At 36.1% G+C, this 15,136-nt stretch overlaps 1 protein-coding gene across 4 annotated transcripts in view; it reads left to right on the top strand.

Moving 5' to 3' along the window:
• Cdk14 (cyclin dependent kinase 14) overlaps nucleotides 1-15,136 on the top strand; it is a 701,075-nt gene that overhangs the window by 381,176 nt on the left and 304,763 nt on the right. For all 4 annotated transcript variants that reach the window (XM_078040445.1, XM_005334679.5, XM_021732783.3 and 1 more), the window contains one exon: nucleotides 14,219-14,313. In XM_078040445.1, the coding sequence (XP_077896571.1) occupies nucleotides 14,219-14,313 (95 nt within the window). The remainder of the gene's footprint in view (nucleotides 1-14,218; nucleotides 14,314-15,136) is intronic.

Below are 15,136 nucleotides of genomic sequence, written 5' to 3'. Positions count from 1 at the left end.
CTGAATAATCAGGACCCAAACTTTTGTCTCCAACTTTCTCCCAATTTTTTTCCATCAGATATTTGATTTTTAGCCAAAACGAACTACATATTTCTCCATTTATGATTCATCCTTTCCCTACCCTCAAGCTCCTGGAGCTTAGTCTGTACCCTCTTTGTAGCATATCCACAGGTTCTTTCAAATAGCTCCTCTGCCACCCACACTACAAAGTTCTGTGCTTTGCTCCTATTGGGCATTTTCTTTCCTTTCATTCCCTTGGTGTTTCCATTGTGCAGTTGCTGCACTCTGATGGCCCTTGCACAACTGTTAAAGTCATTTGTGTGTCTTTTATCCCCTGCTTGAGTGTAGAAACTTGCTTGAAGTGAGGATCTAGGTAAGACTATGCAATGCCGTGCTGTGTGCCATTATTGACTATTTTCATGTTCTTTTAGAGACTATCTTAGTTTGCCTGAAGGAACTGACTTGCCATTTCTACCACACTAAGCAGCATCTCAGGTGCTAAGGGGTATGGGATCTATTTATTTATAGCATTAGTAGGAAAACAGGATAAAAATACAAACATATTCAGTCACCCAGTGCCCCATGCCAGAGTAGCTGAGGACCAGGACCTGGGCACAGTATGTGTGGCCAGTTGTGGATGTGATCAGTCATCACCAAGTTGTGCCTTCGTCACTTGCCCTGCTTTATGAGTTTATTCACTGGGAAAGAATGAACAGCACCTGAGCAATGCAGGTGGCACAGTAGTCCTTGTTGGGGCCCAGCCTGGGTACAGACACCACTACCATTTCCCTCCTCTCTTTTCTTACCTTTCCCAGGAGCAGGTTGCTTTCTGATTAATCAATTTTCCTAAAGCTGTTCTATGTAAATGGAGTAAGTGTGGGAGAACATTGTTTCTCTTTGTCTTCTTTCCTTTTAAGACTCCATCAGAGGAGCTTTGGATGGCAAGGATACTGGTATTTTTTATTCAACTGCTTATCTTACTTAGGGAAGCAGGGCTTGTAATTATAATTATCAAAACATTTCTCTAGGCAGATCATACAAAACAATCTGAAGTTGTTCTTGGATGTTTTTCTACTTCACAGCCAACCTACACGAAATGCAATTTTTGCATATATTCCAGGAGGAGCAAATTATTGAAAAATATTTCAGCACTCCCTGTACCTTTCCATATTTTCTGAGGCTAGATCATCACCAACAGAACATAGGTGTTCAGGAAATGTTACTTGAATGAATGAATAAGTAGTTTTTAAAGTAGATGCTTGCTTAAGAAAAGAAAATAAGGAATTTTTTTAAAATTTATTAATATTTTAACTCTACTTATAACAAAATAATAGATTAGGCAAAAAATAAGCTAAATAATGCATATAAGTCAAAGCAAACTAGCCTTCTATCCACACTCATCCCCTGAGCTCTGTGACATTGTGCACAAGTGACCTCTAATTATAGCTTCTGGACTGTGCCCTCTGCTTCCTTCCATGCATACAATCACATACACTTCTCAAGGTGGTTTCCCTACTAACAAATTTCAGATATGCTCTGGTGTTAGTACTTATAGAAATTTTGCATGATTTCAAATGTCTATAATTTTTTTTTTGCTATATAATTGTGCCATGTTTTATTTAACCAGAACATAATGAATGAGAGTTCAGATTGTTTTTAGGTTTTCACCATTTGTGAGGAACTTTAAAGTGAATCTTCTTAGTAGTGTATCCACAAGGATGAATTTCCAGGGGGAAATGCTGCTTCAGAGGCTGGGAGAAATATTTTAATTTTTAATAGACATTGACTAATCTCTCTTCCCTCCCCAGTAACACTCTGACATCATAAAGGGCACTCATGAGTATATTTATTTCCTCAAATCCTTGCCACTTTTGTGTATTATTTGAACTAATTTACGCTTAGTTTCATGTGTTGAGTCTGCTCTCTGAGGATTGCTCTGCTGCCCATTGTTCCGTGTGTGTGTGTGTGTGTGTGTGTGTGTGTGTGTGTGTGTCTGTCTGTCTGTCTGTCTTGGTGGACATGTCAGGTCATCAGCAGCTTATCTGGCCAAATGCTACAGTTTTGCACTTTGAAGCCTGACAGAATAGCTTGGGAATCAGAGGCCTGCTCCTGGCCCTGGTCAGCTGTTGACTCTTTGTTGGTGTCTTAAGTCCATTTTGTTCTTTATTCCTCATTTTCTTAGGGGGTTAATATTGGAAATTTAATGTCTACTCAATTTTTCATCCTGTGAGAATGAATTGGAGGACCAGAGGGCGAGAGCGGAAAGAGAGATTTTAAATTGTATAATTTTTGACATTCTTTCTAGGTCAAGAAAAATTCTTCAGTTATACCAAGTGGCCTTCAGTGTCTGTTGAGATCTGTCATTCTGTGAATCTGTAATCAAAGTGACATAATTTAAAAAGAAAGATGGGAAAAGAAGGAAGGGAGGGAGGGAGGAGGGTAGGAAGAAAGGACAATTGTGTGTGCTAGAAACACTAAGGATTCCCATTATGAGACCCATGAGGCTGACTTGGGAGAGTCACCGGGACTTTGAGAAAAAGCATGTGAAATGGTTATAACCTTATTTCTGCCCCCTTTTTCTTTGGCAGAAACCAGGGCCATCTTGTAATCGCTTCTCCCATGTTCTCCTTCTTGTCCTTTTTCTTACCATGCTTATTGACCTGTGGGACACATCAAACCCACTTTGAGTTGACTGCTTCCATCTTCCTCAGCATTGTTACTGCCACCCAAGTGAGGGTGAGGACCTGGGTGTTGGTGCTGTGTAGGAGGCCAGTTGTGTAGCCACGGCCGTATGACTGTACACATACCAGGGTTCCTGGGGTGGCAAGGATTCTGGTTTTTCTAGGAAAACCAGAATTGTACATCTTCCATGAACTCCTCTGATCTTTAAATACTTAATTTAAAAAAAATTGAAACATTGCAACATTCCAAACAATCCAAGTCTGTGTGTTGGTTTTATTTGGTTCTACTGTAAATCCTTGTATGGTTAGAACAACTTTCTTTTCTTATGAATGCTGCCTTCTTGTTTATAAGTTCATCTTATGCTGAATACAATATTATGATGCAATTTTAGTTTCTCACATGAGTTTTTAGAAATAAATGATACTTTCAAAGCAATTTTGCCATCTCTTCATAATTTGAAATTTGAGTGGAAATAAAATAATGCATTTTTAGTTACAGCATTAGTATGCAGCATTCCACCCACTTAGGAAAGAAGAACTAATGGCATCCTATAGGTTGTCCCTTTGTTTATTTTTTAAAAATCAATGAACTATATAGCTGCAATGTGTTTGTCAGTTAATATGAAAATGAGAACAGATTTAGTCTGATCACCATATCCAGGCTGAACTGAGCACATTGTAGTTTGATAACCAATGTACAGTGGAGCGTAACTCTAGGAACTGTGCTTCTTGCAGTGATTTATGAATGGTCATTTAAGGGTTTTATTTTTCTCATTTGTGCCTGCATTATTCAACCAGCATTGAATAGTCATCTTTTATAAACTCAGCACTGTATTGAGAGCTGTGAGCAGAGCAGCAGTGAGTGCAGACAATGAGTGAACCGGGATGCAGACAGGTGGAACCCAGCCATCAGGTAGTCATAATGCTGTGAGGGGCAGTGCTCCCTAAAATTTGGGGTTCAGGAAAGACTTTCAAAGGTAAAGGTAGCTAAGTTAAGATCTGAAGATATGCTATTGGTGAGGCCCAATTGAGGTCCACTATCTCTGCAAGAGTAGATGGAAACAATGGGAGTCTGAGAGGCCTTGGAGTTGGAAAGCTGATGTTCAAAGTGTGGCAGGGCTGGGCAGCTGCAGGAGGACTCACCAAGGGCCTATTGTGCAGGTCCTTGGAAGCCCTGGTAACGTGCTGTTAAAAGGCTTTAAGAAGAGAAGTGACTTGATCAGATAAAGACAATTTTTTAAAAGCCTATTTGAATAGCAGTTTTCCCCTTCATATTTCTGTGCTTTTAAACCTGCTGCAAGTGTACACTTTGTGCAACAATCAAGATGTATCTCCTGTCTCTAATCTATTCAAGCTTCAGGGTTTTCTGCCCTCAATACTGGGGTAGATTTGAAGATGGAGGGAAGCCATGACCCACAGCAACAACCTAAGAGCAAAGGTCAGTAACTAAGGGAAAGGGAGAAGCAGAAAATGCTTAGTCCAATGACAAAAACAGAATTGTACTGTGTCAGGAGTCAGGAGGTCAGAGTTAGAGACCTGTGGCCAAATTTATGTCTATTTTGCTGTCCTTGGATGTCAAATAAAAGGTTGGATAAGATGCTCTTGAAGGAGACACTCACCTTTACAATTCTGTGAGAATTATTTCAGTTGTGCATGATAAATCAGTCAAATTATGGATGCATTTAATGCAATAAGATTATGTGTGTGTAATGTACACAAAACAAGATGACATTTTTTAGAAAGGGAAATGTGGGTCAATAGGAGGTTGAATATATTTGAGAAGGTGATGGAAATGCTAATAGTAGGTGGATGTTTGCAATATTTCTCAGGAGCTGCCTGTCTTGTATGCCAGGGCAGGTTAGGTGAGCCAGAGCTATGTCAATACCAGTCTTGGATGCACCTTGCAGAGACACTGAGGAATATATGACCATATTACCTCTTCCCCCAGTTCTTCTGGTTGACTTTTTTTTTTTTGCCATTGTCATTTTCTAGAAGAGCTTTTTTTTTAAATTACCGTGACAAATATGAAGTTACCTTGTTAATTTGGAAATGGGATATATATGGAATGTACAACTTGTCTCTTACTTTACTTGTATAGTTATCCTAGTAAACCATACTTCCAAATGTTTTGTTTTAAGCAATAGTAGAATACTTTCAGGACATGTAGCACTTCCAAGGTATTGTCAGTTTCTTAACAAATACACATTGACCTTAGAGGAGAAAATAGGAGACTCTAATGAAATCATTTAAAGTTATTATTGTTGTAATATCAAAAAGATTTACAAAATTCTTAATTTTTAGAAAAGATTGGGAAAGAGAATCTCCCCAAATGCATTGCATAACATTTTGCCTATGTAACTTTACATAAATAATTTTATTTTTATCACTAAAGGCTCTGTATACTGAATACTTGGCATTCATTCACTCTACCCTTTATAGGTAAATTTGTTTTCCCATCTTGCTATTGTGTATTTGCAGAGGTAGATTAGTCCTCTTCAAATGCTGCATCCACCTGAGTAATGTGAAGTGAGAGAGAAATGAGGCCACTACTAGCCTGGGATTCTTCAGCCTTTTTCTAACACCTGATCAGAAGGCCTGTCTTATCCCATCATTTCTTTCTGTGTAAACATCTTGAACCTTTTCTTTGTGCTCAAGTGTGCTAAGCACTATGTCATTCACTGTTGCTAGACATAGAGGGAGGATGGGCATGAGTGGCGAGGGAACACAGTTGGGCTCAGCATGTTAGTGGCCTTGGTGTAGGTGACAGGGCTCTCTGGGAGTGAGATTAGCATGGGTTCCCACCATGCTTATGCTGCACAGAGGCAGCATGAAGGGAGTGGAGTCCTTGTCCAGACATAGGTACAGGTTACAAAGTGTTGTCCTAGACGAGGTGGGGGAGAAGGTGGCATACCTGTCCCAACATGAGCTGATTCTAAGGAACTGTCTCTAAGACTGTTCTTTCTACTGAATTATATGATAATTTGTAAATTTTTAGCCTGGATTTTGTTGCTCCATCAAATGAAGTAATGGTATGTTTGAAATTTCAATTTATCCCCAACCAAAATTCATATTAATTTCTTATGTTCCTCCACTTCTGTTTCCTCTGTGCTCATGATCCTTTAACTGTGTGTCAAGACATAATGATTCTATTTCCCACAGCACTGGTTCTGAAACATTTTTGCAGCAAACTTTAATCTTTTCAAACTGTTGTAGATTTGAAAAGTCCATTTAATCATGACCTTATCAACATCTTATTATTAAATGAAAAACTGTGAGCTAACATTATTTGTTACTATACTGAACAGAAAAACTCTGCACACATAAAAATACTATCAAATTTTCAGAACAAAGTATTCCCTCTGTTTTTGAGCTAAAAGCTGTCACCTTCAATGGTGTCTATCTCAATGGTGATGTGTGTGTGTGTGTGTGTGTGTGTGTGTGTGTGTGTGTGAGATAGAAAATAAATGAATCTATTAATCAATGATGTGACTGCTTCTGTTGATTTTCTCATGGAACAGTGAGTAGATGCATGCACAAACACACACACACACACACACACACACACACCATAAACATGCTACCCCCACACACACACACCAAAGCCATAGCATAGTGCCTTTAAAATTTAGGATACATAAATATTGAATAAAAAGTTTGGTCAAAATACAGAATATAAGCTTCACGGGAACAAGAATTTGTGTACATGTTTCTCTTGCTTTATCCATAGTGACTAGCACATAGTAAATATTAAACAAATATTCATTGGATGTTATTTGGGTCCTATATCTATATACTCACATTTGATAGGGTTGAGATAAAACCCAGTGAATATGCATTAATATCAAGTGCATAAATTCATTTTGGTGTATGTGGTTGGAGGGCCACGATTTGAGGAGCACATTCACCTGTTATGAAGTAAACAGTGTAAATCCTGATAATGTGGGAAGGGGAGCCTGGAAACATGCTGTAAAACTATTGCTTTACCTCTTGATCAACTGTCCTTTGTGCAGGCCCTCAGGCGCTGGAATATTTAGCCATGGCAAAGGAGGTATCTGATTTTACACTTACCTTAATTTGTATACAAGAATAATACCTATCCATATAATTTCATGTAAATAAAGGTTTAGTTGAGCTTAGTCTGCTAGCAATACCTAACATGATATAAATGTTTATTCTAATTTATTTATTTATTTTGCTACTGGGGATTAAACCCACTGAGCCACATCCCTAGCCCTTTTTATATATTTTTTAGAGACAGGGTCTCACTATGTTACTTAGGGCCTCACTAAGTTGAGAAGGCTGGCTTTGAACTCATAATCCTCCAGCTTCATCCTCCCAAGCTCCCTGGATTCCAGGCATTCGCCACCATGCCTGGCTAAATGTTTATTCTTAGTCAGAACACATAAGGGGCTTGGTGCCAAGCCACATATCCTTTTTTATTACATTGTAGTGTTCTTGCTAATTGGACTTGTAACCCATGTCTAATCAAGTTTAAAATAGTTAAAATGAAGCAAACCATCTAACTGCTTTTAAAGCTATCTTAAGTAGCTCAATAAAAATCAAGTCTTCTGTTTTCAAGTCTTCCAGAAATCTTATATTCCTAAATTTGTCTCTTTTCTGCTAAGTACAGTACCTGGAACGTAATCATCACCATTCTACCCGTTGCTAGAAATGTTTGATTTCTGTAGAAATTACTAATAAGATGTTTACATTTGAAAAGAAACCCATGTCCAACATTTATGTATTACTTGCAATTGCATGGATCTTTTGAGTAGCAAATAGGAACAAGACTAGGTAGATCATGGAAAACCAGCTGATAAGTCATATATAGGTTGAACCAGCAGAATTGAAATGTTTTGCCCCGAGCAAATTTATTTTACTACAGGGAAGTAACTGATTAGACAGGGACAATTTCAATATTTTGGATTAATGTGTGGAATGAGAGCAAATTATCGTTTGACATGCCTAAGATAAAAAAAAATTCCATCAATACCCTAGTGAGGCAAGAATAGTCGCATAATGATTCATTATTGTGGGTTGTACAAAGTTGCCTATTAATTATGTAAAACCTTATATGTTCTTTATTTTATAGTGTTGTTTAGATTCTTTAGTCCTTCTATTTATTTTTTTTGATTTTTTAATTGATTTTTTTAAAAAATAAATGATTGCAGAATATATTGCAATTCTTATTACACATATACCTCACAATTTTTCATATCTTTGGTTGTATATAAAGTATGTTGACACCAATTTATGTCTTTATACATGTAGTTTGGATAATGATGTCCATCACATTCCACCTCCCTTGCAAACCCTCTGCTCCCTCCCTTTCCCTCCCACCCCTCTGCCCTATCTAGAGTTTGTCTATTCCTCTCATGCTCCCCCTCTCTACCCCAGTATGAATCAGAGAAAACATTCGGCATTTGATTTTTGGGGATTGACTAACTTCAATTAGCATTATCTTCTCCAATGCCATTCATTTACCTGCAAATGCCATGATTTTATTCTCTTTTATTGCTGAGTAAAATTCCATTTGTTTATATGTCACGTTATTTTTATCCATTTATCTGCTGAAAGATTGGTTCATCTATTTCTAATGAAGAAAAATTCCAGATACCTCCTTTTTATTATAAAAGTAATGTCTTTATCATAGACAAGCCAGATGATACAGATTTACATGTAGAAATTAAATTGTTTCTGTATCACTCCTCTCGTATAATAATGGTGTGATGAGTAGATTCTTTTTAACTTTTTTTCTATTTATTCAGTTTTTGGCTCCTTGAATATTATCTGTGGTAAAACTACCAATGCATTTATGAAAAGCTAACATTGATTTGTAAACTCCTCCAGATTGAAACAGATAACATTGCTGTGCTAGTGGATCCAGCCAGTCAAATCTTGGCAGTTCCATAAGCATAAGCTATATTGTTGGAGGAGTTTATTCTTTGAAGTGACTTAGTAAGTGGTCATTGTGGTCAGGTTGAAGCTGAGATGTGGAAATAGCCCCTGCTGACTTCTCTCTGCTAGTAAAGAAGTGACGGATAAACAGATTATTGACAGCAAGGGAGAATGGTTGAGGCTGTAATTTCCAACACTAATTTTTAGTACTTTGATGTTAGGGAAATCAGAGTGGGAACAAACAGGAGGAATGAATATGCAGCGAAACTGATTTTTTTTCATCTCCCACCAGAAAAACTTAATTAAAAAGCAAGTAAAAACAGCAGAGTTTTATTTTAATATGTATTTTTTAGTTGTAGTTGCGCACAATACCTTCGTTTTATTTATTTATTTTTATGTGATGTTGAGGATTGAACCCAGGGCCTCGCATGTGCAAGGTGAATGCTCTACTGCAAAACAGCAGACTTTTTGATGCATAACAATTTATGTGATAGTAATAAAGTATTCCCAACCTCTTGTATTGCTTTTTCACATTTGGATGACATCTGGTGAACAGCGTGCCGTAACTCTAAATCCCGATTGTGATTTAAATTGTTTTAGCTCTGTGTTTTGGACCAGCTATGACCTCTTTCCCCCAGTGATGCAGAGTTGACTTTTTGTATGTATGTGTGTACACAGGATAAAAAGTAAGTCTGGGGTCAAAGACACAGCCCTCATTTTCATTAGTGTAAGTCTCCTCATCTCCCAGACACAAGCAAGCTGAAGGAAGCTGGCGTTTGCACTTTCCAGACACTGAAGCAGGAAGCAAGAGAGGATGGGTAGTGTGCATTTATTATCCCTCCTTTCCTAGTAGGATCTCAAATGGTGATATAGAAAATCACTTAAATATCAAAGCTTTTAAAAAATATTGCTGACACTTTTTGGCTACTACACTGAAAACCTGATAAAATGAGCTTTCTCTGATTTTCCATATTAACTAAAAACATTTATTTTAATCAGGATGGGGTTGGATTTTAGATGAAATTCATCTCTTCCAAGTCCGAGTGGAAACTTAAGATGTTTATTCTAAGAGTGGCAGACCACAGGGTGAATATGGCTCATGAGTGTGTATCTGAACTTTACTGCCAGCCAGAGGGCAGGCTCCCCGTGTCCATCTGTCCTCCTGGGACTTTGTCAAAGGCACAGTCACCTTGATGAATGGAATGTTTTCATTTTCTTATTGTTTTCATGTCATATTCCGAAAATTATTGTTAAGATTTTTCACCCTCAGCCTAATTACAAATCATTTACATCATGTTCAATTGTATTGTTTTAATCCTCACTAGTGAAATTAATTTGAAATGTTGCCACATGTTTACCTCAAATTTGTGGGGAAAGCGTGTGTGCTGGAATAACAACGCAAATGTTGTAGGATTTGGCTTGAATATAAATGATGAGAAGATAACATGTGGTGTATTTATGATTGCATTAGGATTACATGGAGTACTGTTTTGACAGTGTTTGACATGAAGAGGGACATACTGGCTCCGGAATTTGTCAGTGCTAATCAATGGACAGACTTGGCATCCAGGAGGCTCCCTTGCCTTGGTGGCAGCAGGAACCATGGTATCTGGCACCTTGCTGTGACCAGTGGCTGCTGTGTTGGCAGCCTCAATGCCAGCCCTGTCTGTCACCTCCCCCAATGTTGGTAGATCATAGGCTGTTTTCTGCCCTTGAATGCCATTTTTCTGCCATCAGCTTTGGAATTAATGGCTTTATCCTTTTCCAGCTATGAATTCATTATGTTAATCTCAGAAAAAAAGGGAGCCATGCTTTTAAATTCAGATATCAGTGCTTATTTTACTGCCAATGTGTTTTAAAAGTTTGTATAAATGTATTCTTAAATATAAAATCTGTAATAATTTATACAATAGAATGAAAACATGGAGGCTTTGAGACTTCATGTAAAAGTGGTAAAAAATATACTACAAAAATAACATGACTTTTTTTCTATGATGCTAGACATTGTCAGGAAAAAAATGCTTCCCCCCCCCCCCCGAAGATAAATGATGGCAGGAATTTGATGTTACTGAAATTGTAGGAAAATGCAGTGGCATGTGATAGGTATGAAGACATTACTCTGAGAAATGAGAAACAATTTAAGTGTAAGTAGTTAGAGAAGAAAAGACAGTCATGGGGGAAATGGGAAAAAAAATCTCAAGGTAAACAGTTTCCTATGTATGGGTTTTGTAGTGAAGTGGAAGCTTCAGTTCCTTTTTGGAGTGCTTATGTGTAAAGATGGGTGTTCACTGAGCTTGACAACCTACATAATAACTTGAACAATGAAATTGGATAAAATTACAAATATTTCTTTGTCCGTAACCTGCTACTCAGAAGATCCTTAATTTGTTTCACCTGTAAACTTTCCCCCTCTGCACAGGCAAGGTATTAAGCACTGTACCCGGCCATCATTTTCAAATACCCTGTTGTGGCTTGAAATAATGGTCTCTGTGGAAAGTCGGTCTCAGAAGAGTAATTCAGAAATTGATATTCTTTTTAAAATGAGCCAATGTGAGGTTCTTCCCCAGATTAATATCTGATGCTAGCTGTTTAATAAAAGTTTAATTGTTTAAGGCTGATGGGCTATTTGAATAATTAATTGACAAGACTGTAAATTATTATTATGAACAATACTAAGCCCTATGGGAAGGGTATACTAGCTGCTTTTTCAAAGTTCATGCACAGTGATGTTATTGTAATTTTTGTGATTATTTTCTCACTTGTATGCTATAGAGGTCAGCTAACAGAAATTTGTTGATAGTTTTACTAGAAGCTTTTAAATGTGCAAAACTAACTCATCCCTGGTAGAAATATGTGGGATGAGGGAGAAGGCCTCCCCACAGTATTTGGATTATACTTCTCTGGCCTTCAAATTTGCATTGATGTTGCTGATTCAGTTTCAGAGAGAATACATTCTTGTCTTTTCATGTGTAAGTAGCCACACCATTCAGTTGTAAGTCCGATGGCCTTCTTTTGACCAATTTCGTGCTTATAAAAATTTATCTTAGAGTTCAAGATATAATATATTGTCCTGAAGCAGGTTTTCCTGGAGAAGACAACAGAATAGCAAAAATAATAACAGCATGCTGGAACTGAACAGTCTTATATGCTTTATCTTTGCTTCTCTAGGGAGTCTCCAATGTATATGGTGATTGTATGTCTCAAATTCATGCAATTTGAGTAGCCTAGATTTGCGTTTCTTTTAATATATTACAAAATGTGGCAATTTACTTTTTGATTTTTTATAGACTTTATTTTTTCAAACAATTTTAGGTTCAGTTAAAATTGAACAGAAAGTACAAAGAGTTCCCATGTAACTCATAGTCCCACATAAATTCATCACCTCCCCAACCATCACTCAGAGAGAGTGCTACTTCTCCTTGGAGAGGAAATAATAGGATGGCACATTTCCTGCAATCACTGAGCTTATGGTGCTACATCACTCTCTCTCCAAGTTGGTAGTCTGCACTAGGGTTCATTCTTGGTGTTGTAAATCTCTTTTTAAAGATATGTTATTGAGGTGTGATTGAGTGTTTGTCACAGGATTGAAGTCTGATCAAGGCCACCAATGCCAGCAACTAGATTCTGAAGAAATAAATATTTGAGGAATAAGTGAATCATTAAAAGTTCTTGATAGAATAAGTTAAAAACATGTGCTTTGTTTTTCTCATTAGGTTGTTTAGATTTATAAGTAAAAGCCAAAATCAAAGACATAGTGTTTTTAAAGTAATGAGAAGAAATTCCTATTCTTTGAATACTATGATAGAATGGTTATTGCTATACACAGAAATAATTCTGATTATTTTTGTTTTTCTTATGAATGAAGAGGATATTTTCTAAAATTAATTCTTGTATTCATGAGTATCTCAGGTATTCTTACATTAATGTAATAAGGGTTTTGGTCATTTGAAAAGACAGGTTACTTGCTTTGCACAGTATTAAATTTTACATATTTTCCTTTTTATAATTTTGTATGTAGAATTAGAAAAATGAAAACTAAATACACTACCCAAATTTAATAAGTAATGTCTTTAACCCCAAAGCTCAATTTTTAACAATATATTTGAGGGAGATATGTCAAAAGAAGAAAAAAAATGTTCAATTATATTTTTTGTGATATTGTTCATAGAAACTGAAATTTTTATCTGAAGGATTTTTTGTTCATTCATCTGGTTTTTTTAAAAAAGCTGAGCAATATTAGAAAGAGCCTGATTATCAGGGTCAGGGTTGTCTCATTTCTTAATCAAAGGAATGGGAGAAGGAATGGGATTCAAGAGGCAGGACTAGGTTTTCCTTGATCAAGTTGGGAAACTGTTAACACTACTAGCTGGAGGATTCCCAAATTAGGAAACCTGCTTATCCTCTAGATAAGTAGGAGTCGAATAAAGTAGCCCACATCTACACAAAACTGCAATAAAGAATGAGACAATAGGAATCTATGCATTTTAGCTGATAAAAACTTCTTAAGGATCAACCATGAAATTAAAAAAAACATAAATAGTACTGTAATATGAATTAATATTCTCATTTATCCTTTGAGGATTTTTCAAGCAAACAAACAAAAACCCACATGGAATTGGACATACAAAAGTTAAGCAGGGAAATGGTCAAAACCAAAATGAAATGAGTTAATTGAACTCTTGAGAATATAGAAGACAAAATCAAATCAGAAATGAAAACTGAATCTTAAGGTGCTCATGGGAAAAACAAATGCAAATAAAAGGTGACCCCACATATTAATATTTATATTGAATCCAAATAGCCTAAAATATCTATTAAAACACAGAGATTGGTAGAATGAATTTTAAAAGATACTTGATCTGGCTATATGCTGTCTGTAAAATGCTCACTTCAAATATAGTAAAATTGGTAGAATAATAGAAAAGGGCTCATAAAAGACACACAATGTAAACACTAATTAAAAAATAATTGGGGTTACTATCCTAACATAAAACAGCAGATACAGAGCAAAAAATTTCCAAGAATGAAGAACAACATTGTTGATAAAGGGGTCTATTCGTAAAAAGACAGCCATCTTAAATGTGAATCCAGTGTACATCAGAGCTTGAAAATGTAAAAAGGAAAGAACTAGAGAACTCAAAGCATAAACTGGTAAGTCCAGCTGGGAACATCAATATTTCTCAGTATCACTATTCAGAAAAGCAGCAAGGATTTAGAGGAACTCAGTAGCATCATGAAACAACAGGATCTAGCTGCATTTATGGGACTCTCCACTAGCATCAGAATACTTATTTCATACACATGGAAAATATGCTAAGGTAAGCCACATCCTTAGTAAACAATCCTAAGTAAAACGCACCTTGAAAATTTTTAAAAATTGAAATCAAACCAGCTACATTCTCTGAACATTATAGAACCTAACTAGAGATTAGTAACAAATGGCAGGTGATAAAATTGGTGGGTTTGATCTAAATGAAGACCTTTTTTTTCCATCCCATGATTCTGAATTTTTATGGTTTTGGGCTTGGAACATGGGAAAATAAATACCATTTATCTGACAATTGGCCAATGTGATAATGCAACATATTAGTTGATTCTTAGCCCTGATGAATTGTCTCTCTGCCCTCTTTATTTTACAGCTTCTCTGTTAAAAGGACTAAAACATGCGAACATAGTGCTGCTTCATGACATTATCCATACCAAGGAGACCCTGACCCTGGTCTTCGAATATGTGGTAAGGAAAATAAGAATTCAGTCCTTTAAGATATGAACAACATTCCTATAGTTTTATCATAAGGTTTTATTTTTTCATTGTCATACTGAAGTGGATATTTCATATGAGCATTTGAGACATAATTTTGCATAAAATAGCAGCTCTATAAGATATCTTTGAATACATTAAAAATGTTACCTTAAATATTTGTGTGACATATCAACTATTTATAGTCTATTTGTTACTAGCATACATTGTAATTTTTGTTTATGAAACAGGATTAAACAACAGGAAACTATCACTATCAAAGGAAGTTCAAAGAGGAAGTGTCTTTCTTTTGGCTTATAACTTGGTTTCACAAAAGCATCTTTATGAAGGTTTTAATTTTTTTTTTAAAGAAAGCTTGTTACTTACAATTTATGTTTCAAAGTTTTCCTGCTCAGTTGGAATTTCAACTATTAATTAAGACATCCAATTTGCCTAGCACACAATGTAATGATCTTATTGTGTTGAGAGTATTATTGCTGGAAGACTTGGACTTGAACTCATAATTAATCTTTCTTCATTTCCCTTGGAAAAACATATGGTATTTGTGTAGCACTTCTTCAGCATTTAACTGTGGAATCATGAACGTAACCATGATAATTAACATCCCAATTTTCACAGATGGATCTGAGAACATGTAATTTATAAGATACAAATGACATCAGTGTAGTTTATTGAGAAGAATAGCTATTGGTATTGTGAATATATTAAGATTCCATTTAGTAATTGCTACAATACTTTTTTAAAAAAAATTGAAATACTTTCCATTTTTCCTGATGAAATGTAAAAGAATGAATAT

Source organism: Ictidomys tridecemlineatus, chromosome 2, assembly GCF_052094955.1.
Source record: "Ictidomys tridecemlineatus isolate mIctTri1 chromosome 2, mIctTri1.hap1, whole genome shotgun sequence".
Lineage (NCBI taxonomy): Eukaryota > Metazoa > Chordata > Mammalia > Rodentia > Sciuridae > Ictidomys > Ictidomys tridecemlineatus.
The sequence above is the reverse complement of the archived record's forward strand: the minus strand, read 5'-3'. Positions and strand labels throughout refer to the sequence as shown.